This window comes from Balaenoptera physalus (assembly GCF_965194825.1).
Source record: "Balaenoptera physalus genome assembly, chromosome: 5".
In the NCBI taxonomy this organism is placed as follows: domain Eukaryota; kingdom Metazoa; phylum Chordata; class Mammalia; order Artiodactyla; family Balaenopteridae; genus Balaenoptera; species Balaenoptera physalus.
In genome coordinates, this window is record NC_138884.1 from 130,126,020 (window position 1) to 130,152,807 (window position 26,788).

The following is a 26,788-nucleotide window of genomic DNA, read 5'->3' on the forward strand; positions in this document are numbered from 1 at the left end:
GAGCTAACACCTATCCTTCTCAAACTCTTCCAAATATAGCAGAGGGAGGAACACTCTCTAACTCGTTCTATGAGGTCACCATCACCCTGATACCAAAACCAGACGAAGATACTACAAGAAAGGAAAATTACAGACCAATATCACTGATGAATATAGATGCAAAAATCCTCAACAAAATACTAGCAAACAGAATCCAACAGCACATTAAAAGGATCATACACCGTGATCAAGTGGGGTTTTTCCCAGGAATGCAAGGATTCTTCAATATATGCAAATCAATCAACGTGATACACCATATTAAAAAACTGAAGGAGAAAAACCATATGATAATCTCAATAGATGCAGAAAAACATTTCGACAAAATTCAACACCCATTTATGATAAAAACGCTCCAGAAAGTAGGCATAGAGGGAACCTACCTCAACATAATAAAGGCCATATGTGACAAGCCCACAGCCAACATCATTCTCAGTCGTGAAAAATTGAAACCATTTCCTCTAACATCAGGAACAAGACAAGGTTGCCCACTCTCACCACTATTATTCAACATAGTTTTGGAATTTTTAGCCACAGCAATCAGAGAAGAACAAGAAATAAATGGAATCCAAATTGGAAAAGAAGAAGTAAAACTGTCACTGTTTGCAGATGACATGATACTATACATACAGAATCTTAAAGATGCTACCAGAAAACTACTAGAGCTACTGAATAAATTTGGTAGAGTAGTAGGACACAAAATTAATGTACAGAAATCTCTTGCATTCCTATACACTAATGATGAAAAATCTGAAAGAGAAATTAGGGAAACACTCCCATTTATCACTGCAACAAAAAGAATAAAATACCTAGGAATAAACCTACCTACAGAGACAAAAGACCTGTATCCAGAAAACTCTAAGACACTGATGAAAGAAATTAAAGATGATACAAACAGATGGAGAGATATCATGTTTTTGGATTGGAACAATCAACACTGTGAAAATGACCAGACTTCCCAAAGCAGTCTACAGATTCAGTGCAATCCCTATCAAACTACCAATGGCATTTTTCACAGAACTAGAACAAAAAATTTCACACTTTGTATGGAAACACAAAAGACCCCAAAGAGCCAAAGCAATCTTGATATTGAAAAATGGAGCTGGAGGAATCAGGCTCCCTGACTTTAGACTATACTACACAGCTACAGTAATAAAGAGAGTATGGTACTGGCACAAAAACAGAAATATAGATCAATGGAACGGGATAGAAAGCTCAGAGACAAACCCACACACATATGGTCACCTTATCTTTGATAAAGGAGGCAAGAATATATAATGGAGAAAAGACAGCCTCTTCAATAAGTGGTGCTGGGAAAACTGGAAAACATGGAAAACAGTTACATGTAAAACATGGAAAACAGTTACATGTAAAAGAATGAAATTTGAACACTCCCTAACACCATACACAAAAATAAACTTAAAATGGATTAAAGACCTAAATGTAAGGCCAGACACTGTAAAACCCTTAGAGGAAACACAGGCAAAACGCTCTATGACAAAAATCACAGTAAGACCCTTTTTGACCCACCTCCTAGAGGAATGGAAATAAAAACAAAAATAAACAAATGGGACCCAATGAAACTTAAAAGCTTTTGCACAGCAAAGGAAACCATAAACAAGATGCAAAGACAACCCTCAGAATGGGAGAAAATATTTGCGAACAAAGTACTGACAAAGGATTAACCTCCAAAATTTATAAGCAGCTCATGCAGCTCTATGTTAAAAAAACAAACAACCGAATCCAAAAATGGGCAGAAGACCTAAATAGACATTTCGCCAAAGAAGATATACAGATTGCCAACAAATACATGAAAGGATGCTCAACATCACTAATCATTAGAGCAATGCAAATCAAAACTACAATGAGGTATCACTTCACACCGGTCAGAATGGCCATCATCAAAAAATCTACAAACAATAAATGCTGGAGAGGGTGTGGAGAAAAGGGAACCCTCTTGCACTGTTGGTGGGAGTGTAAACTGACACAGCCACTATGGAGGACAGTATGGAGGTTCCTTAATATCTAAAAATAGAACTACCATATGACCCAGCAATTCTACTGGGCATATACCCTGAGAAAACCATAATTCAAAAAGAGTCATGTACCACATTTTTCATTGCAGCTCTATTTACAATAGCCAGGACATGGAAGCAACCTAAGTGTCTATCGACAGATGAATGGATAAAGAAGATGTGGCACATATATACAGTGGAATATTACTCAGCCATAAAAAGAAACGAAATTGAGTTATTTGTAATGAGGTGGATGGACCTAGAGTCTGTCACACAGAGTGAAGTAAGTCAGAGAAAAACAAATACCGTATGCTAACGCATATATATGGAATCTAAAAAAAAAAAAAAAAAGGTTCTGAAGAACCTCAGGGCAGGACAGGAATAAAGACGCAGATGTATAGAATGGACTTGAGGACACTGGGAGGGGGAGGGGTAAGCTGGGACGAAGTGAGAGAGTATTATGGACATAAATACACTACCAAATGTAAAACAGATAGCTAGTAGGAAGCAGCAGCATAGCACAGGGAGATCAGCTCGGTGCTTTGTGTCCACCTAGAGGGAGATGCAAGAGGGAGAGGATATGTGGATATATGTATACGTACAGCTGATTCACTTTGTTATACAGTAGAAACTAACACACCACTGTAAAGCAATTATACTACAATAAAGACGTTAAAAAAATCATTATGCTAAGTGAAAGAAGTCAGACACAAAAGGTCACATATTATATGATTCCATTCATATGGAAGTCCAGAATAGGGACAGAAAGTAGATTAGTGGTTGTCTAGGGCTGGGGGTGGAGATGGGAAACACAGGAGTGATAGCTAACGGGTAAAGTGTTTCTTTTTAGGGAGATGAAAATGTCCTAAAATTGACTGTAGGGACGGCTGCACTTAGCTATGAATATACTAAAAACAACATATTGCACACTTTAGGTAGATTGTATGATATGTGAATTATACCTCAATAAAGCTGTTTAAAAAAAAAAAAGATTTCATAGTCTATCTCAGTTAAGGAGATGAGTTTTAAAAGAACTTCATAAAATTGGTGTATGTTAAACAGAACCATGTTCTGTTATAACTGAGTAGAGGTTACATCTAGAGATTATTATTGAGAAAACAGCCAAACCATTTTTTTTAAAACAAGCATACTCATACACATCACACTTTCTAAAAAATTCTACTGTAAGCTGACAAAAATATGACAAAATTTAATCTCCAGGAGGAACCTGAAGCTGCCCAGTGGTCAAAGCCTCATTATTCAGAAGGGACAGTAACTTAGAATCACTCACTTACTGATTCTTTCATTTCCTTCTCCTCAGAGACAGGCCTTTTGACAAGCTGTGTGCTGATCCTCTGCTCTCTCACATCCCATTTGATTCTCATTCTCGTTCAATCACGTGTTACCCGAGTTATGCCAGCGAACGCCCCCGTCAGGTCAACGATGAGCTCCTAGTGGCTCAATCCAATGGTCACTTTTCATCATGGCCTTCCCTGACCTCTCCCCAGTTGCTTCACAAAATGTCCAGCCACGTTCCTGGGCCTGGAGGCTGCATGGCACAGGGGGCCTTGCCCTGTTCTCTGAACCCTGTGCTGTTGGCGGTGACATCACATGGAAGCAACTGGGGCAGAGCTCCCAGCTCAGCAACTTAGCCACCTCTCCTTGAGGAGCATTCAGGTCACTCCCTTTGAACTCTCTCTGAAGTGGGCACTGTGAGAGAATGACAACCACCCAAGATAGAAAAAACAAAAACAGAAACCTAAAAATAACAATGGCAACACTAACGAGAACAGGACTCTTTAATGAATTATCCAGACTCGCCAATTTCTTCTGTGAGACAAAATCAACTTTTGCACTAAGTAAATCGACCTGGATTCTTTACTTTACTATGGCTGTGAACCTGGGAAGGTGTGGCTTTTCATACACACAAAAAATAAAGGCTTAGAGTCCAATTTATTTGAAAAACTATGAAAATATAATTTTATTTTAACCTTAAGTCGATAATATGTGTTTATCTTCATTCCAGATCTCTCTGTTGAACCTCTGTCTTGAGATATCCATACGCCCACCCGGTATCTTCATTTGGATACCTCACAAACAACTCAAATTCAGCATTCATGAGCTTTATCCTCTGATCCCATGTGTCCTGTATATCCTGTCCTGATTAGTTATACCACAATCATCCAGCTACCAAATAAGAAACTTAAACAGCCATTCAAGATGCCCTTTTTTTACTCACTTCTCCCTACATCTAACCTCTTAAGTCATATTAATTTCACTTCTCTGATATTTCTAGAATTTTTTTCCTTGAAGGTGACGGCAAGAATGAAAATAATATTCATAGCATCAGCAGCAGAAGTAGTAGCAGGAACGATTATTAATTGATTTCTTAATCATTAACCTTCAACCATGCACACACAGAGAAAAAGAACTGGAAGAAAACAGCAAGATGCTAATGCTCATGGGGGTAACTCCTGCATCACAGAAGTCCAGATAATTTTTTATTTTCTTCTTCATAAAGCACGAAAAGCAAAGTAATTTTTTAGATTTTCAAAGTAAATGTTTTACATTAGTGCTAAGAAGAATGCTAAAATGTTTCATTCCTATTTATCTATTAACAATCAAATCAATCTAGATAATAGATAAAGCATGATAAACAGTAAAGTGGTTGACACAAAAAGTTGTTTCACAAATTTTTAGCAATCATAAATTAATATTCACAGCTATTCTCTTTGTATCACAGAGCTTTATGTGTGGTATTACTCTCCAAATACCAATAGAATAGCCAGCAAAAAAAAAAATCAAAGATTTACAGTCATCAGGTTATATGTTAATTAAACCTAATGTAGTATATTGAATTATTATTTTCTTTCATGATAGCCAAAATAGATTAAGCAAGGAAAGAAATATAGATAATACTAAGGAATTTTAGAGAATGGAACAAAACAAATTCATTCCCCATTTTACCTGGTGTCATAATACAGAAATTTCCACTACAGACATGAGCTTTTTCCCCTCTTTCAGAATCTGATTGTTCTGAGTTTGAATACTGCTCATCCTCTCCTAGGTGTAACTCTGGGGAAGTCATGCAACCTCACTGAACCTCTGAAAAATGGCACCAAACATTCAGGTTTGTTTAAAGCAGTCTCTATGCCAGTTACCACACGACAAGTAGCACTCCCTTTCACTTACACGAGTGACCCAACTGGGACAATAAAAACGTATGGTCACCTGTTACGGATTGAATTGTGCCCCCCAAGTTCACATGTTGCAGTCCTAACCCCAGTACCTCAGCATACGACCGTATCTGGAAACAAGGCTGCTGGAAATGTTACTAGAGTAGTCTGGGTCACTAATCTTATATGGCTGGTGTCCTTGTAAGAACATGGCCTTGCAGAGACAGAGACACACAGGGAGAATGCCGGGTGAAGAGTGGAGTTACGCTGCCACAGCAAGGAACTACCAGAAGCCGGGAGAAAAGCCTGGAACGGATCCTCCCCTGGTGCCTTCAGAGGGAGCACAGTCCTGCCAACACCTCGCCTCCAGGACAGCGGGACAACAAATTTCTGTTGTTTAAGCCACTCTCTGGTACTTTGTTACAGTCCTAGCACACTCACACAATCACCCTGCTCATAATGGAGGCGACTATTATCTTCACTGATGTCTGTCTGTCTGTCTGCTGTCTGCGAGGCCTGTGTAGACTGCTCAGGAGAGAAACTGGTACTCTAGACGGTCAGTGTTTCCACCCCATCCCCACTCCAACCCTGAGATCCAGCGATACCGAGTTGATAGGTTTGGGAAACTTGGGTAAGTCCCACTCCACTCATTCATTCCACTACCCCAGGATGCAACTCCAGTTTCAAAGGATGTCACTGGTAAATGGCTTTGATAAACAGAAGTTATTTGAAAACTAGAGTATGAGGTTTGCAAATCAGCCTAGGCTACATTAGGCTGCTACCCTCTCTACCCTTTTGGCTGGAGCATGTTTAGGGCAAGCCTGCCTCCCTTAGACTCTGAGGACAAAGCTACCTGCTGTCCTACACAATCTAAAGCTGAAGGTTACGTGTATAAGTCAACATGCTGATAAATAGTAAAGTTATTTGTCTAGTTTGCATATTAAAGACAAGCTGTTATTCTTAGGGTTTTTTTTTCACATTATGCATGTGATATTTTCCCTCATTACTGCAAGTTATTGTGATGAGTAAGTTTCCAGGAAATATTTTTGTCTACATATAAAATTATCCTGGTATGAACAGGAATTTTCTTGAGTTAACTCTAAGAACACAGATCTTTTTTCTTGCTTGAACACTGCCAGTACATAGGTTCTGATGTACAATATGGTGCAAATCCAAGTAACGATTACTTTTAAATATCTGGCAGATTTAGATACTGACCGTTTACATTTTGCCTAGGCTCATTGCAATATTCAAATTCTGACTAACATGAAAATTAGTTTATCTTAAAACTAGCTAAAAAAATTGAGCTTAAAAACCAACGTAAATGGAAATAATATAAGCAATAGCTGAAACACACAGAGCCTAATAGGAGGCTCTGTTCTACGGTTCAGAATACTTAAGGTATATTAGTAATTCTATTTCTTGGAACAACATTATGATCTAGGAATTAATATCTCTAGTTTACAAATGAGGAAAGTAGGCACAGAAAAGATAAGTGATTTGCTCAAGATGACACAGCTATTAAATAGTGGAATCAGAATTTTAACCCTTAATCCTTAACTCTTATACCATAACATAAATTAATAATATGGCTAGTATTTTATATAAATTAGGTTAGACTTTCTAAAGTTACTGACAAAAACTCTGCTTCTTGCAATTACAGCTGACATTAACCAGATCTTTCTGACTGGTACACCGAGGCATTCTTTTAGTTACCAAAGCTCATCAGGAAAAAGTCAGGGGCAGGTTAGGAATGTATGTTATATCTCAAAGCAGATCCCAAGCGGATGCAAGTACTGACATAATATTAAACTATGCCTTGAGAACTACATATAGGTAACCACCTTCAACATTTAGAAGGGAAAAACAGTACTGGCAAATATCCCATACTACACTGTGAGATTTAGCTACCAGTAGCTAGATTCAATAAGCACAGTAACAAATAATATTGAAGTGTACTTAACAGCAAAATATTTCTCATTTAACTAAGGAAAATAGATGAGTTCCTTGCATCTGCTTCTTTCTTTAAATTATGTTCTGACACTGAATATCATTACAGTCCACTTGTGTTTTCTTCAAAAACATCAAGGAACATACAGAAACATGATGACATCTGTAAAAGGTTGATTTTAAGCTGACTTTACAAGGTGCCACAAAGTAGGCAGTCCATGAAGCTAATTTATTCATTCATTAAATAGATATTTTTTGGCCACATACCATCTTCTACTTACTGTCCTGGGCTTTGGGAATGCAGTTGCGAATAGATTCACAAAATCACAACCTCTTCAATTTTACTAGTGTAATGAGAAAGACAAGTAAACATTAAGAAAAAAAACATAAGATAATTCCAGATACTGACATTGTACGAAGAAAATAAAACAAGGAGATAGGTTTAAGAAAGGCCTCTGGTGGGAGTGCACAGGAAAAGGACTTAGGAAAAGGTCATTAGGAAAGGCAAAAGAATTGAATGAATGTAGTACCTAGATGCCAATTTAAGCACACTTTTTTGTGACCCTTAATCATTGAATTGGAAGCATTTTAGCTTACTGGACTTGAAATAGGTGCCTCCAAATTCTCACTGCTGGCACACCTGAGACAGAAGAAGCTTAAAAGTATTTGAAATATGCAAGAGGGGCTGTGTGGATATTCAGAAAAGAGTTCCAGAAAATTGCAGATGGCCTTCCAAAGGCAGCTGGTGGTAATGAAAGGGGACATCTGGGTGCCACATGGAAGACTTTACCAGAGACTAGCCTGGTCCCCAAATAAGTTACCTTGAGTCTTTTACAAAGAAAATGCATTATGACCACAACCATCCACTGGCAAGTATGGGCAAAAACAATAGGAAAAAAATCTGATTCCAGTTTAATATAGGCCATTAGTATTATAATTTATTGACTTTACCATTATTTTGTGCAATATAATTAAACACATCAGAAGAATTCCAGGCCTCACTAAAGGATTAGCATACTAATATTAAAACAATACTTTAAAATGTGTGAAGGGAATTCAGGCTAGCATGAATCTTCATGATAAAAGGAAAGATCTTAAAGCCACTAAACCACTGAACATCCATCTATTGCCATGTAATCACCCCAACGTCCATCTTGACCAAATCCTTTCTAAAGATCCATGTTTACACAACGTGAAATTAGTACAGAAAAATATTGCAAACTTTGATATACCTATGTTAGATATCTTGATATTCTTAAATTTAGACCATGGATTTAATTTTAGATATGAACTTGATCACTTTGTCAGAAGCTCAGAAATCAAATATTATTTCATACCACTGAACACACTGAATGCAAAAAACTTAGTAATATTGACCGTAATCAATTTTTTTTAAAGATTTTTTTTGATGTGGTCCATTTTTAAAGTCTTTATTGAATTTGTTACAATGTTGCTTCTGTTTTATGTTTTGGTTTTTTGGCCACAAGGCATATGGGATCTTAGCTCCCTGACCAGGGATCGAACCCACACCCCCTGCACTGGAAAGCGAAGTCTTAACCACTGGACCGCCAGGGAAGTCCCTTTACCACAATTTTTTAAAAAGCGTACGGCCAATGAGCCTTATACTTTGAGAGATTTTTAAACAAGTGGAAAAGTTTACTACATAACGTATGTTTTAAGACATTTTGATTAAAGTAAAAACAGACTATTTCCAGAAAGCATTTTAATAATTTTAACTTTTATTCTGTTAGTATATTTTTTAAAACCTATATAGATTTCAGGGAACTCCCATAGATCTCTGAAAATATGAAAAAATGTACATACAGAGAAAATGCAATTTAAGATGGAATAAGGTCAAACTCTTATTTTTGATGAATCCAAAATAAATAATGTTTAAAGAGTTAAATTACATAATGCTTAAGGATTTTGGAGCCATAGTTTTAATTTTTACTTTGATTTTTCTAAAATTAAGTTTTGGACACGGCCACTTTCAAATGAAAAAGCAAACCTCAGAAGTGTATGTTTCATGAAAAATACTCTCAGATGGTTCCACATGGTTGAACTTCAAAATATATATATTATACGGGAATTCCTTAGAACTTTATATTTGATTTTCACAAATATCATGGGACTGGCTTATTCTGCTATTGTGGACTAAGGAAATTGTTACAAAACATCAAAGTCACTCATTCTAAATGAAAATTACACCAAAGATATAATTGTGTAAGCACTACCCAATCATTTTTTCCAGTTCCACCATTCCAAACCCCTCAACCTATGGAGCATGTAATAAATTAGCAGCACACCATAGAGAGAAGTGAAATGTTATGCTGACTAATGGGAGTAGCTCAAGTTCATTCTTGGCAATTTGCTATGAATTGAAATACTTTTCTTCTGCACCGAAAAAGAGTCACGACACCCCACTGACCTCACTGAACCCCACGTTGTTAGTCCTGGAATACTATTCATCAAATCCTGTGGCATTTCACTTGCCATCTTCAAAAAAAAGACAACAAAATCTGAACTGTACATTTACAGAGATACTCTACTTTTAAAAGTTTAAAGAGTTTACTACTGTAAGGAAGTGGGCCATAAAATGTAAAAATCAAAAGGTGACTGAGGGGACCTTTGCTTTGGCCACCTGAATCAAAACAAACTGAGTCTTTTTTTAAAAAAATGCAAGTTTCTATGGAGCTCCAAAACAGTAAAAGATGCATTATTTTCCTTAAGAATCTTCAGTTACGGTATCCCATCCTCATTTCTGAAAAGATGCCAAATCAAGTGAGGTGAGGTTCACTGGGAAGAAGAAAAACAGGAGAGCCATATGCCCACTAACTTTCTAGTCTGAAATAATAAAGAGCCAGACCTATTTATGGGTGAAGGGCAAAACAAAAACAGTTTTACTGATGCAAACAAAACAGGATATGAGATGCAGAATACGAAAGGACAACAGTTAATGAATATTTTAAAAACATACTGAACTAGGAAGAGAAAGTAAAAGGTTTCCTACTCAGGATGCCCTGGCTTGGGCCAACCAGGTATGTAAATGACACCCATTACATGTCATTTTGTCTGAAGGGAGCAAGACACCTTCCTCAGGTCCTCGATATGGGTGCTGACAGAAGCAAAGTGGGTTGTTTAATAGGAGAAACCTCAGCACAATCCAGACTCTGAGGAAGTTTTAAAGGTTGTGACCAGAAAGAAAAACTCCTACATGAGTTCTCCACACTGCTATGTGAAGAGACACTTTACAGAAAGGTTGGTAAGTAAAATAAGGTAACCACTGATTTGGTTTTGCTGTTAGGGAGTCAGATTTTGGTGGGAAAATCATTAATCTTTTCACCCAGTAGTTTTCTGTCTTTAGGAATTTCTACCAGAAGTTTTATTTAACCCAGTATTTACGAGCATAGTTTGTGAAGAGTGGTCATGCAGTGATGCAGCAGTTAAACCTTAGGTGCCTGCACACAGAGGGGTTTTCCTGTTCACAGGGCCAGCAAGGAAGAATCAAGAGTATAAAACTGTGAGCAGCAAGGAACCCAGAAAACTATTCTCTTATCCAAAACCTAGAAAAGCTATAAAACCTTCCCCAGGCCTGAGGCACAACTCAGAACTACAGAAAAACAACACACAGAGAAGCTGTTCTTGGGGGGAAACATGGTAGCAATGGTAGGAGAAAGCACATATCCGAGGCAATCAAATCTCCTTCGGTTTTCCTAAACTAAAAAAAAAAAAAACATGCTGTGTTCCAGATTTAACAGAGGCAGCTATTGATAATATTAGCTAATAATTTACCAATAAAGCTGCTGAAATACAGTTTCAATAATGAAAATCACTGCATAGGCCACTTCCGTTTTTGAGGATCCCAGTAGATCAAAAAAAAAAAATAAAGAAATGATAAAAATAGAGTTACATAAATGATGATATATTTTAAATGATCCATCTTATCATGGTCCCTGTGACTGTACTATTAATTCATTTGATGACTGTTCATCACACTATATTCCAAGACAATGTCATTCCCTGACTCTTCCCTATGTGCCCCATAGCCCAGCCTATGACTAACCTTGACATAAGCATTATAATTTTTGCATTAAAAAACTAGGGCCTTTGATATTTTCAAAAAAAGTAAAAAAAAAAAAAAAAAAAGATAATCACATTACCAATGAAAGTCAAAATGAATGTCTCTCCCTCTTAAGTTGTTATATATGTTTGTTACTAGCCCAAAATCAACCAGGGAAGAGATAAATACAGAAAAGAGGAAAAAATGGTTTATTCCGCTGATGTGGCTGATCAGAAATTATCTGAAATATCAAAATCACACTGAGAAAATAAGAATCATACATAGAGTTCAAGACTCTACCTATGAGTAAGACTTCTTAGAGAAAATCTGAAGCTCTCCATCTCAATCTCTGAAGTATGATGGGGGGTGGGGCGCGTAGAGGAAATCTTTTATTTCTATGCAGATTCTATACTCAACTATTCTGTTAACTCTTAGATTACCTGTGGGTAAAAGAATATGTGATTTGACCTAACGTTAGTAATTAACCACTTAGAAAATAAAGATAGCAAAATAAATTCCCTCTCAAAATACAGGGGTTATCTAATTATAAAAATGTGAAAAGACATGTTTAAATTTTCATTTGTGTTTACAATGACTGTTAATTGTTTATTTTTGTTTATGACTAATTGTAATTGTTGCCTTATAGTTACTTATAATTATTTATAGCTACTGTTTTTATTAACTTTGGATAAATATTCTACAAAGAATGAAAAAATTCCTTTAGAAAAACTATTAGAGAAGAAGGAAAAACAGTGGCTAAAATCCAAGTATTATCAAACCATGATATACCAATTCTTTATTTCTGAGATGATCACAGGTAGTTACTAAAAAATTAAATATTTCCTAAGACAGTGATTTATTACTACATTCAAATAACAGTGTGCAAACAAGCCTAGAACAGAAGGGCCAACACAGCCGGTATCTATTAACACGGAAAGCTGGTTGGAACTGTAGGCAAGTAATTAACCTTCTGGCCCAGAGCTTTAAAACCCCAAAAGCAGTTCCTAGAATTTCTTTCATAATTTATGAACGACGGATGGAATTCATGTCACAGTCCATGGATTCCCTCGTGGAATTAACCCCAGCTCTCACTGACCCTAAGAAGCTATAAACCAACAGGAGAACATGCTCTACTATTTCAGCTGACCCGCAGAGTGCCATCTCTGTCATTCCAACATAGGAAGCTGGATGATGAATTACAGAGCTGCCTGCCAGGCACAGACCTAAACATTCACCTTCACTAACGATGATGGCAACACACAGTCCCTGCACCCTCACTCACCCCAAACCAGCCTGTTTGACGGCAAACCCTCATCAGTGTTCTAGAGATGATCTATATGCTGCTGCTAAAGGTTATAAAAAGATGATGACGATGACACTGGGACTAGAGGGTCAGACCTTATATTAAGGGAGTATGAATACCTGTGATTAAATACAAGTAGGAATAACAAAAACAAAACACACAGCACAGCTGGCAGCAAGAGCTCACATCACAGCATGCTTACACCATGCTAGGCACCGTGCAGAGTTCTCTGCCTACACTTTCAGTTGTTCCTTGAAACAAGGCTACGAAGTTGGTGCTTTTATTACACCTGTTTTTCAGGTGAGGAAACTAAGCTTTGAAGAGGTCAAGCAATTTATGATAGCTCATACAAGAAGGAAATCAATAAAATGGAACTTGAAAACCTGTAATCTAACTCTAGGATCTGACGCTGGATATAAACCAGGTATAAAATAATATGGTATCATAGACGGTTGACTCTGTGGTGCAGAAGTTTCTCCATATCTAGAGTTAAAGACCTCAGTTAGACCATAATTAACAAACTACATACTCTCAAATTTCCAAGTCGAGGTTATTATCCTCAATTGGTTGTTTATCAACATGATATCATCTAACGTTATGCATTATGGAAGGAATTTACATAATTCTAGGGTGAGTTCGAGAGTAACAGTAAAGGTTAGGAGGCATGGTAAAGAAGAAGAAATAAAAATACCAGCAATGTGATACACTGGAAAAAGTTTAAGCCTTAGTTTAGTTCTAGAAGAACCACATATAAATTATGTAACCTTAGCAAATCATTATATTTTTCTGGGCATTATTTCAATTAAAAGGCTTGAACTAGAAAACTTCTGAAGTTCCTTTCTTTTCTAAAAGTGAAGACTGTTATATTTTAATAATCTATACAAGCAGATGTCTTGTGCACACTTGCCATGCATGTCCTTATTCTAATCACCTAATTATGAAGAATGAGTGGACTTTAGAAGGTGGATACAAGGTTTGTGACAAATAATATTTTCAATGTTAATGGAAAAACCAGAGTTTTGCCATACTTCACCTTAGCAGTAAGATATGGCAGCAATGGGAATAGAAGACGGAGAGGCAGTAGACAAAGAAGAAAGGAGGTGAACCAAGGATACAACTGGTTGGTTATTTAAGGTAGTAAAGGAAAAAACTTAATCGAAACATGAAAGAATTGGAGAGATTTTTAAAATGTAGTTTTTAAACACTATTAACAAAAAAAAGACAATAGAGACATAAATAGGAAGATCTCTCCCAGCACTCAAAGACGGGTAGTAATCCAACAGCTAAGTGATCACGCCTTACAGAATGACCACAGCCATGAGTCAATAAAATAAAGCCTGCTGTAAGAAAGTTAACACGAAGAAAACTGCATTTAACACTACACAAAGCAATACTGTCACTATACCAAATAGGACATGATGAGAGATACCAAATGGCAAACTGGAAGAAAGAAACATAAACTGAAATCACATTTCTTCTTCATAAAGCTTAGTGTTGTTTGATGTCACAAAAAAGAAAACTGACTTCCCCCGATATTGATGTACAGTTTGAATACCATAAAAACAAAGTGAAACTGACTCCTTCAACATAATGGGAAAATAATGAAAAGACTATTACCTCTATAAAAAACTCATTACATTGCAGTGTATTCAAATGTACATCCATCTCACTGAAAGGCTCAACTATCAATTAATAATCATTTCCCAGAAATAAAAGAAGTAATCTGTCCAACTATATGACATCCTGGAAAACAAAAAATTATGCAGAAAGTAAAAAGATCAGTGGTTGCCAGGGGTTGAGAATTGTGAGATGAACACACAAAGTGAAGTGGATTTTTAAAGCAGTGAAAATACTCTGGATGATATCATAATGGTGGATACGTGTCATTACACATTTGTCCAAACCCACAGAATGTGCAACACCAACACTGAACCATAAGGTAAACTACGGACTTTGGGTGATTATAATGTGTCAATGTAGGTTCATCAATTATAGCAAACATACCAGTCTGGTTAGGAATATTGATAGTAGGGGAGATTACACATGCATAGGGGGAGGAAGTAGATGGGGAAATCTCTGCACCTTCCTCTCAATTTTGCCGTGAACCTAAAACTGCCCTAAAAATAAAGTCAATTAAAAAAAAGAAAAAAGAATCTGGTGAAACTAAACTTAATCATCATTTTCTCTGTGTTACTGTCCACTATAAAAATGAGTCAGAAGTAAATGACCAAGTAAATGCTGCTTAAAAAAAAATCAAAACACCTTTCATTTGGCTCTAAAGCATAAAATTTTCATACTATAGAAATAATATAATACTTTCAGAATTTCACTCATCTTTTAAACTGGAAAAGTTATAAAATTTTTGTGGTACTAATAACAACTGTGTAGCAGCTATGTAACCGTGTAGCAAAAAAAAAAAAAAAAAAAAAAAAAGAAGAGGTAACACAAAAATAAAACAGAATTTGAAGTAAAAAGATTTGGATCTTATTACTTTGGATAGGTCATTTGCTTCTCTGAATCTCAGCTTCTTCACCTAGAAAATGAGAATGATATTGGAAACCCACCACACTGACTATGAAAGGATTAACCTAGAAAATATTTGAGAAAGGTTCTCTCCTTCAATAAACTTGATTAAAAACCTGAGCTAGATCTGCCCTGCCCTTCAGCTTAGAATCTAGTGAGGGAACAGATAAAGTAAGTATAATATCATAACTGAGAAGAGACATTCATATATACCAAACAATGGGAGCCCTCAAAATCTCTAGTAGATGAGAGGCTACATAGTGCAAGAGACTATAATATACCACACAATTGTTTGTAATCTTTCCAGTTCCTATAGAATTGATTCATCAAACAAAATGGATGGGCAATTTGTCAGGGCTAGTATTCCTCTCTGTTTTTTCTAATGACAATTTAAAATACTAGGCAATTCCAAGCTAAAAGGAGTCACAGTAAATTTGAGTGCTGGTTGGCTAAATATTGTTCTTTGTTCCTTTACTGAAGTGTCGTAATTTTATATGCATTGGTGAGCTAAGTCTTGAACCATGTTGCTGACTATTATTTGTTATACAATCTGTTTCCCACCAATTGCATGATGAAACAAAGAGGTGAAGAATGGAAAGAAAAGCAAAAGCTTACTACATTGTGAGTAGGCCCAGCTGACAGATTGAGGAGTTTAGCAATTTTATTCTTTGATGTTAACATTTCTCGAAGTGAATTCCACAAATTTTTGTGGGTATTATATGAAAAAATGGTTCTATGGTCAATTAAATTTGGATTCAGATCTGGGACTTCTCACTATGAAGCCAGTATCCTTCCCACTATCCTACAGGTACTGCAATCTACTTGTAGATACTTTTACTTATTCAAGAAACATTCACTCAGTTCTTTCTCTATGCCAAGTAGTGCTCTGAATAGTAAACAAGTAAGAAATCAGATATGGGCACAGCTCTAAGGAAGTGAGAATCTACAAACTACTGAAGAAGTGCCAGCATCTGAAGGGTGCTGTGTGGAGAGAAGTACACCATAGAGCATGCCAACCTAGTTAAGAGGGGAGTGAAGTGATGGGCAGGTAACACATCAGGGAGAAAGTAACATTTAACTGGAGACTGGAGGGGAGTGAAAGAAGCCCAGTAAAGGAGCCTGGGATGTCAAGTGCAAGGGATGTTCATTTGCACAAGGTAAGGGGAAACCACTGAAAAGTTTTAAGTAGGATAATAGCTTGACTGGGTGAGCCTCATCAATTCTTTACACCTTCTTTTATAAAATAATACATATGCTTTCCAAAGTATTTCAAAAATAACTTCTGAATAATCCATGAGAATTGCAAATTTCATGGAATTCCTTTTTCAAGGTGACTAAGCATGAAGTAACGATACTCTGCTTTCTTCAGAAGAATCTGAGTTCTCTCTGAACAGTATAACTGTAAGCAAAAAACAAAACAACAAAAGTCTGTTTTGTTTAAAGAATATAGTCTTCCCTGCTGAAAGAACTAGGCTCTCAGGGAGATGTACACAAGACATGAGCTATGAAGCTGGATGTTCAGGAGACAGATCTCAGCTGCACCTAGTTGGCACCTGTGTCCATTCCATTGTTCTCATAGAAATAATACACTCCCACTTTTAATTATGAAAATTTTCAAACATGAAGAAAAATTAGAAAAATCATGCAGTGAACACTACATAGCCTCACTTGGGTTTAATATTACCATATTTGCTTTCTTATTCTCATTTCTCTCTCTTCAACATATATTTTTCTACGTACTTCTTGCTGGCCCATTTGACAGTAAGATGCAAAGACATGTCACATCTAAGTAATTTAGCAGGAATGTTCTGATAGTAACAGTTACCTGCATAATCATAATATAAGATTAATATACTTTAAATATTTTTATTGTACAAGAAAATTATTATAGAAAAGTTAGAAAACACAGAAAATCATGAAGAAAATTCAAACTATCCATATTCACAATACACAGAAATAACCAGTTACTAATTTAGTATTTAACCTTCAAGACCTTAATATAACAATGTTTTATCCTTACAAAAATATACTATTTTATTTTGTAACTTACCATTCTCATTTCTTTTCATGTTAATATATATTTATACAATCATTTTTATTGTCTATATAATATCCCAATTTATAGATATACCATAATTTATATAACCAATCTCCTAAATGTTGGATATGCGGGCTTGATCTCCAATTTTTTGCTATTTATAAACAGTTCTTCAAGAAACAGGACAAAATTTTTTAAACAAACCTTATTGCCTTTTCGGACTTAGTAATCAAGCATACTTAGGGTTTATGTCTAATAAAGAAGGTAGTATCGGAAAAGAAGAAGTAAAGCTGTCACTGTTTGCAGATGACATGATACTATACATAGAGAATCCTAAAGATGCTACCAGAAAACTACTAGAGCTAATCAATGAATTTGGTAAAGTAGCAGGATACAAAATTAATGCACAGAAATCTCTTGCATTCCTATATACTAATGATGAAAAATCTGAAAGTGAAATTAAGAAAACACTCCCGTTTACCATTGCAACAAAAAGAATAAAATATCTAGGAATAAACCTACCTAGGGAGACAAAAGACCTGTATGCAGAAAATTATACGACATTGATGAAAGAAATTAAAGATGATACAAATAGATGGAGAGATATACCATGTTCTTGGATTGGAAGAATAAACATTGTGAAAATGACTCTACTACCCAAAGCAATCTACAGATTCAGTGCAATCCCTATGAAACCACCACTGGCATTTTTCATAGAACTAGAACAAAAAATTTCACAATTTGTATGGAAACACAAAAGACCCCGAATAGCCAAAGCAATCTTGAGAACGAAAAATGGAGCTGGAGGAATCAGGCTCCCGGACTTCAGACTATATTACAAAGCTACAGTAATCAAGACAGTATGGTACTGGCACAAAAACAGAAATATAGATCAATGGAACAAGATAGAAAGCCCAGAGATAAACCCACGCACACATGGTCACCTTATCTTTGATAAAGGAGGCAAGCATATACAGTGGAGAAAAGACAGCCTCTTCAATAAGTGGTGCTGGGAAAACTGGACAGGTACATGTAAAAGTATGAAATTAGAACACTCCCTGACACCATACACAAAAATAAACTCAAAATGGATTAAAGACCTAAGTGTAAGGCCAGACACTATCAAACTCTTAGAGGAAAACATAGGTAGAACACTCTATGACATAAATCACAGCAAGATCCTTTTTGACCCAGCTCCTAGAGAAATGGAAATAAAAACACAAATAAACAAATGGGACCTAATGAAACTTAAAAGCTTTTGCACAGCAAAGGAAACCATAAACAAGACCAAAAGACAACCCTCAGAATGGGAGAAAATATTTGCAAATGAAGCAACTGACAAAGGATTAATCTCCAAGATTTACAAGCAGCTCATGCAGCTCAATAACAAAAAAAACAAACAACCCAATCCAAAAATGGGCAGAAGACCTAAATAGACATTTCTCCAAAGAAGATATACAGATGGCCAACAGACACATGAAAGAATGCTCAACATCATTAATCATTAGAGAAATGCAAATCAAAACTACAATGAGATATCATCTCACACCGGTCAGAATGGCCATCATCAAAAAATCTAGAAACAATAAATGCTGGAGAGGGTGTGGAGAAAAGGGAACACTCTTGCACTGTTGGTGGGAATGTAAATTGATACAGCCACTATGGAGAACAGTATGGAGGTTCCTTAAAAAACTAAAAATAGAACTACCATATGACCCAGCAATCCCACTACTGGGCATATACCCTGAGAAAACCATAATTCAAAAAGAGTCATGTACCAAAATGTTCATTGCAGCTCTATTTACAATAGTCAGGACATGGAAGCAACCTAAGTGTCCACCATCGGATGAATGGATAAAGAAGATGTGGCACATATATACAATGGAATATTACTCAGCCATAAAAAGAAATGAAATGGAGGTATTTGTAGTGAGGTGGATGGAGTTAGAGTCTGTCACACAGAGTGAAGTAAGTCAGAAAGAGAAAAACAAATACAGTATGCTAACACATATATATGGACTCTAAGGAAAAAAAAAAAAAAGGTCATGAAGAACCTAGTGGCAAGACGGGAATAAAGACACAGACCTACTAGAGAATGGACTTGAGGATATAGGGAGGGGGAGGGGTGAGATGTGACAGGGTGAGAGAGTGGCATGGACATATATACACTACCAAATGTAAAATAGATAGCTAGTGGGAAGCAGCCGCATAGCACAGGGAGATCAGCTCGGTGTTTTGTGACCACCTAGAGGGGTGGGATAGGGAGGGTGGGAGGGAGGGAGATGCAAGAGGGAAGAGATATGGGAACATATGTATATGTATAACTGATTCACTTTGTTATAAAGCAGAAACTAACACACCACTGTAAAGCAATTATACTCCAATAAAGATGTTTAAAAAAAAAAAAAAGAAGGTAGTAATAATTTTAAAAGCCAAGCCCAAGTTTTGATGTCATATGGTCAATTAATTTGTGAAAGATTATTCTGGAGGTCATTATGGTTTAATTTCAATAAAGAAAGTAGTGAGGCATATAATAGTTCAGATTTTAAAATACCACCAAAAATAATTTTTTCAACTGAGTTCCCCTTTAAATACTTATTAAAAAGAAAGGCTTAGTTAATCAGGAACATACCCATCTAAAGTGCATTTTTCCAAAGGTAATATGTTAAGAAAATTCCATGACTATGCCAGACATCATGATGTTAACTTAGTTCCTTATCAACAGTTAATCCAGATTATGTTTATAAACTAAGTTATTAAAGTTTCAGCATATTCAACAATTTAAGATCTTGATAAAGTTGAAAGAAAGAAAAGGAAAGATAATGAACATAAAATTCTCAGTATGATGTCTTGTAAGAAAGAAAAACCAAAGAAAAGGAGGAAGAGATAATATAAGAAACTACATCATTCAATAAAGCCTTGCCACCCAATGTTAATGAATACAATTCAATGATTCATTTAATTTTGGAAAAGTAGTCTTCAGTGGGAATATTACAGAAGACTTTCAGAGATTATACTTATGACAATTAATTGACCATCTATTAATACTATGAACCAGCAGCACTAAGTATTTTACAGACACGATTCAATTTATTCTCCACAAAGGACTTATGAGGTAAAGTGGATTCAGAGAGGTTAAGTAGTTTGCTCAAAACTGCACAGCTAGTAAGTGGCAGACGTCAGGATTTGAATTCAAATCAGTTGTTTCTAAGTGCTGCCCTTTCCATTACCCAAAGTAGACTCCCATGGCAGAGGAAGGTAGAGGAGGAGACACATTGGGACTCGCTTCTACTGAGCAGGACAGCTCTCTAAGTGGGAAAAGTTGTGCAATCTCACTATAACTCAGACTCCTCCAAAACCCAACTAAAGGATTTCAGATAGCAGGAAATAGCTTACTGGTAGGATAACCTTTTAGAAAGGTTCTATCTGCAGGCAAATTTGAGAGGTAAGGTCTGCAGTATATCTATAAATATGCCCAAAGTTGGAAAGCTTTAAATGGTTTTCTGTTTACAATCATAAACATAACATATCAACCCAACAGCAAACAGCACCTATAAAAGTGCACCGTTGGCACACCTCCTACTCATCACCTGCCTTTTTAAAATCCAGATTCCAGCAAAGGCTATGACAATGGACATTAACATGTTTCAGTAGCAGTAGCAGTAGAAGCAGCAGCAGCAGCTTAAGAATTTATCACAAAACACAGAGTAACAGTTGGAACCAAACCAGTCTGAGCAATCAAATGAGAGAAATGGTGTCAGTTAAACAGGATGGCCTCTGTCAGCTGGATCCTTACCTGCACAGGCAACACATTCTTCTCTGCAACTTCTACCTCACCTGACCCCAAAACACACACACACACACACACACACACACACACACACACACACACACACACACTCCTATTTTCCTAGGCATTTATCATTGGCTAGGTGGTCCTTCTAGAGCATTATTTCCCAAAATAGGGTCTGTGCACTCCTGGGGATCCCCAAGATTCTTTCACGAGGTCTTCATGGTCAAAACTACTTTCACAATAATATTATTATGCTATTTTCCTTTTACACTGTGTTGCTTTTGCACTAATGGTACACAAGTAACAGTGGGTAAAACTGCTGGGCCTTGGGGCAGATCAAGACAGTGGCATCTGACGGTACTAGGCATCTTCACAGCCACACACTCAGCACAGAAATACATGCCGGTTTCAGGAACAGGATGGCCCTGATGAAGTAAAAATTATTAATTTCATTAAACCCTAACTCTTGACTATGATATTTTAATGTTATTAGTTATAAAATGGGAAATAAGTACTTGTAATGCATACTGATATATTAAAGTTGTCTCAAGGAAAAGCACCTGTGTGACTGAGTCATGAGCTCACCTAACAAGCTTTTCTTCATGGAACACCATTTTTACTTGAAACAAAATGACTGACATACAAAATATGGTTATTCAGATTTGGTATTTGGTAAACATTTGTTTTTTGAAAATAAAAGAAGCCTGTCATTTCAAAAGAAAGAAGGAAGGAAGGAAAGAAGGAACGAAGGAAGGGAGGGAGGGAGGGAAGTGTTTCTTACCAAACATAAGAATTAGAGCAGTCAAAGCCAAATTTAGAATTTTGGAAAATCTGTACATGCTACCATGTGCTTGAAGGCTTCCGAATACTTAAGACTTGCCTAATGAGATCGGTGATGAGATTAACACATGTGGATGATCCCCGTAACTCCGTGAGCCAATATTTTCCAAATGATCTGTGCATCACGTTACAGAATCACGCATGGGTAAAAGATCATTCAAAGTGCAAGACACACCAATGGATTTTAATGCGACAGAATAAGAGAAGTTCACGGAGATGATTTTAAGTTCCACAACACAAGCCCTAAAAAAAAAAAACAAAAACAAAAACTACCACTTTTTGAGCTTTACTACAGTAACAAATAATATCCAGAATTATTTACGAAGGCTAGTTAAGAACTCTTCTAACTGCATACCTATGTGAGGCCAGATTTTCTTCAAATTCTGCAATCAAAAGAACATGTTGCAGCAGGATGAATGAAGAAACAGACATGAGAACCTGTCTCCTCTTGAACCAGACATTAAAGAGAGTTTCAGAAATGTAAAACAGGGACTTCCCTGGTGGCGCAGTGGTTAAGAATCCGCCTCCCGATGCAGGGGACATGGGTTCGAGCCCTGTTCCGGGAAGATCCCACATGCCGCGGAGCAACTAAGCCCGTGTGCCACAACTACTGAGCCTGCGCTCTAGAGCCTGCGAGCCACAACTACTGAGCCTGAGTGCCACAACTACTGAAGCCCACGTGTCCCAGAGCCCGTGCTCCGCAACAAGAGAAGCCACCACAATGAGAAGCCCGCGCACCACAATGAGGAGTAGCCCCGGCTCGCCGCAACTAGAGAAAGCCCGCGTGCAGCAATGAAGACCCAATGCGGCAAAAATAAATAAACAAATAAATACATTTAAAAAAACAAAAGAAATGTAAAACAATGTCTCCCGTCTCACAATATTATTTCTGATTAGAAAAATGTAGCTACTTTCTGTAAAAATATGTTGTTTATGTTAACATGTAATGGGTTTCTTATTGTTATGTTTAACAAATTAATAAATATTGTTAAATGTTCTCAGCTTTAATTTCTAATATAGTAAATAGCTACAGACACAGCCCACACAAACAACAGCTTCCCAGGGTCCTCAATGATTTTTGAGATGATACGGAGTGCTGAGGCCAAAACGTGAGCACCGATGACGCAGAGGGCCCTGCTCCTCAGGGGCTGCGTCAGCTGTGTGTCCTGACCCTCCCCACCCCATCTCCACGCAGGGTCCTTGCCACTGCACTGCGTGCTCCCTGACCGTATATGACTAAATGTTTCCTGCGGAATAGGCCGTGACCCCGTACCTGTGTTACCCTGTAGCACAAACATAAATCGCTAACCCTAGTGTGGGAAAGGGCTGAATTAAATCACGTGATTTCATAAGAAAAAATAATAAAGAGGGAAAAAGTGAATTGATAGAACTCGAAATGAGAGCTTTATCATCACAGAAGCCAAATAACTACATAAACCCATTTGGTCACTGAGCCAGGTTCCAGCTTGGAAGGGAGAATGGATGCACATGATTTGGGGGACAGGACAAAGCGAATAAAAGAGAAGCAAAAGCAGCATTAGTCCACGCAGGAAAAGGAATCCACGCCAGGACTGTTATGGAAGCCCCGATACCAGCAACCCGCCAGGTCTCCGCAGTCACCTCTGCTGCTTGACACCGACCACTTCAGATACAGCCCCAGCCATGCTGCCAGGCAACTGTCACCAAAAACATAGGCTTCACATCAAAATAACTCAAAGAAGAATTGTAAAATGTGAAAATGAAATGAGTCTGATTTTAAACAGAAAAATCCAGTTATAAGTAAATAATAATTGTAAATAAATAATTATACAACTATTTGTGTGGACATACATAAACACATAGGCCACCTTTATATTTTTACTTTACTTATTTAAACATACATGTTGGCTGACTGTGCCCTAGCACTGTTGTCTGAATTTAGGTGGCCAGTTTTCTTGATCAGAAACCAATAAACCAGAACCTGTACAACATTTAAATAACCAGATCATATAAAAAAGATTTGAATTTTTAAAAATATCTTTAGATTACAGATACTATAGAACATAACATGACAACAAAAAAACTACATATATTTATTAATGCTTTTATCACAGAGAATTCTTGGAGCTCAAAAAAAATCTTCTTATTATTGCAACTTTGTAGCGGATAATAATTAAAATTTTAGAAGAAATTACTAGCTTAAGTTTATTCTTCTCCACTGCCTATCGTCTACAAGTAAAATAAAATGTAGGCACATGGAATTCTCAAGGATGGAATTATTTTGAATAATCTAGTGTTCTATGATTGGAGTCATCTTTTCTATGCTGAAATGCATGTTTTAATGCATTCTGAACAATAATCACTGCCTTTTAAAAACACACTATTATCAACCATAATTCAATTACATGATAATGTCTCAGGGCATTACTCTAAACTTATTACTATGATACGCAGAAATAATACACTTTCCCCATCTCCTAGTTGCCCTCCTTCCATATACAAATTATACGCACAAGCACACACATACAGACATAAAATCTGCGGAGCAAATTGTAAGTTACATTTTCAGGGTGGCACAAAGACGTCTTCTAAGAACTACGGATCCAGAATGGAAGGCTGTTGATTTCACTCTCGCCCTTAACCATGTCTGCCACAATTCCGCACGGCCCCCAATACACAGAAGAGAGTGGTGCCCACTGACGTCAAAAACTACACTGTTAGGTTCCGGGGCTGGCCTGGGACTTCAGAGCTCTCTCTCCTCTCTCTTCATCATTTACTTGCCTCTTCTGTACAATCAGGACATGGTGCTAACAGTCTCTGGCACTATTTTAAGTCTACCTGTCCTCAGCGTGATTCTCTGCTGCCCTTTTCTTTTTGCTTCTCTCTACTTTTCTTTTTGTTGTGTTCTGTTTCTGCTACACATAGTGGACTTTGTCCTGAAAGCCTCACTTTCTCTAGATACTTCTGGTCAAGAAGATCTCCTTTCCTTCTTTAGGGCGCCCATTATTCCACAGCCATCATGTATAATGCTTGATCTGTTCTTAGTTATATGTTTCATTTGAAAGTATTTAAGAGGCTATTCTAAGATGACAACTACTAAGTTGACCTACGCTTTTCAGCTTTAGCCAGAAAATTTCCAAAATAAGAAATTATGGGGCTTCCCTGGTGGCGCAGTGGTTGAGAATCTGCCTGCCAATGCAGGGGACACGGGTTCGAGCCCTGGTCTGGGAAGATCCCACATGCCACGGAGCAACTGGGCCCGTGAGCCACAATTACTGAGCCTGCGCGTCTGGAGCCTGTGCTCTGCAACAAGAGAGGCCGCGATGGTGAGAGGCCCGCGCACCGCGATGAAGAGTGGTCCCCACTTGCCACAACTAGAGAAAGCCCTCGCACAGAAACGAAGACCCAACACAGCCATAAATAAATAAATAAAAAAAGAACGTGAATTTCTAAAAAAAAAAAAAAAAAAAAAGAAATTATGCTGCATGGCTGCCCTTTTTTCTCCACCTCTGTATAATAATCACAGTATTATACTTTGACCTGCTTAAACTAACATTTCTTCATTCACAACACAGTTATTGTGCTAAACACTGAGCTAGGAGCTAGGGACACAATGATAAAGAAAGTCAGATACTACGGCTCTTGAATAAAAAGCTTCAGCAATTTAATCCAGTTACACAGTTTACCAATCTCAGTCCAGCTACTGAGAACCACTTAAGATTCATACACAATAATCTGGCTATCAAAATTAAGAGTATTCTTTCAAGTCTTTTCAAGAACTTCTCTACATGACAGATAAAACCCAAACAAAGTTCTTTGAAGAATATTTAGCTGTTCATTCACCCTTCACTAGGGCACAGCCCTCTCTCATGGGAGAAATTACACAGGAAGTTGTAAGAAATGAACAAAACCCTTTAGGAAGCAATTCGTGGCATAACAGATACTATGGTCACATCACCCTTGCATCCAATAAAATCTTATAGCATTCAAGCCACATTCCAAGGACTTTCTACATTTTAAAAGGCCACATTTGATGCGAGTTACAGGAGGGATTTTTAAGAGGAGGCCCTTAGCCTTCTATAAAACTGCTACACCCTATTCCATCTATTAGAATAGTATATAAAGTAAATCACAGTTATTTCACAACCAAACATTAATCATTTTCTACTTTAGATATTTAACTTAGTTTGGGAAAGTGTACTTATTCAAAATTTTTCTAGAGTAAGAAACTAGATGCTATAAAACTTTACAAGAGAGAAAACAGTCAAGATTAATTCTTAATCTTGGAGTCATTTTGTAAAATTATAAACTCCTTCTCTTGGAAGAATTTGATTTCTCTATGTTGTTTTTATCACCGATTACAATCTACATACCTGTGTGGCTACGGATATGAACTCTCAGGGTACCACTGCTGGCAAATTTCTGGCCGCAATATGGGCAGATTTTCTCCTTTTCTCCTGTATGTGTCTAAACGGAAAGGAATAATAAAGGTTGAGAACAAATATAAAGAACGAGGTTAAAATGATTAAGTGTCTCTGACAACAGTAAATCCTTTTTTTCCCAGGATTATGTTCCTTTAAAATGATTTAATATCACAATGAGATTTTAAACAATTTATCATGGTTATTCCCACTGGTTCAAAAAAACCTCTCAGAATCATGCGTTAGTGTTAATTTGAAAATAACTCTGCAGTTTACATTTTAAGCCTTTATGGAGCCCCCATCTAAAAATGATTAAGTTATACAAAACCAGTGTATGTTAACAAAACCACATAATCAAAATGGGGCTACAGCTGCCCTTGACTGCTGCCAAGAAACACTTCCTTAGAAGCATTTTTCACATTCTTTGTGTGTATTTAATGCTTGAGGACAGAATTAATCTCAATAAAGTAATCTGTTACTTGCATTATGTTTGTCAGACTGGATTGATTTTACTGCAAAGCAAAAAGGAATATAAATCTGATTTGATCTTTAAAATCAGCAGGTGTTAACTGACCAGTCAATCTGAAAGATCACTGCTGCCTTCAATACCTTTAACCTGGGCATAAAACCACCACACAAGAAAAGGCGAATGAG

The 26,788-nt window shown here is 36.9% G+C and overlaps 1 protein-coding gene and 2 long non-coding RNA genes across 4 annotated transcripts in view; 2 read left to right on the forward strand and 1 right to left on the reverse strand.

Annotated features, from left to right (window-relative positions):
* LOC309661398 overlaps nt 1–26,788 on the forward strand; it is a 461,885-nt gene that overhangs the window by 207,039 nt on the left and 228,058 nt on the right. The gene's annotated exons all lie outside the window — the stretch shown is intronic.
* PRDM5 (PR/SET domain 5) overlaps nt 1–26,788 on the reverse strand; it is a 219,351-nt gene that overhangs the window by 64,389 nt on the left and 128,174 nt on the right. For both annotated transcript variants that reach the window (XM_082462852.1, XM_082462853.1), the window contains exon 13: nt 26,087–26,180. In XM_082462852.1, the coding sequence (XP_082318978.1) occupies nt 26,087–26,180 (94 nt within the window). The remainder of the gene's footprint in view (nt 1–26,086; nt 26,181–26,788) is intronic.
* Nucleotides 1,491–22,598, forward strand: LOC309661386. The gene is made up of 2 exons (XR_014264006.1): nt 1,491–17,365; nt 19,515–22,598. It is a non-coding gene; the product is annotated as an uncharacterized lncRNA (long non-coding RNA).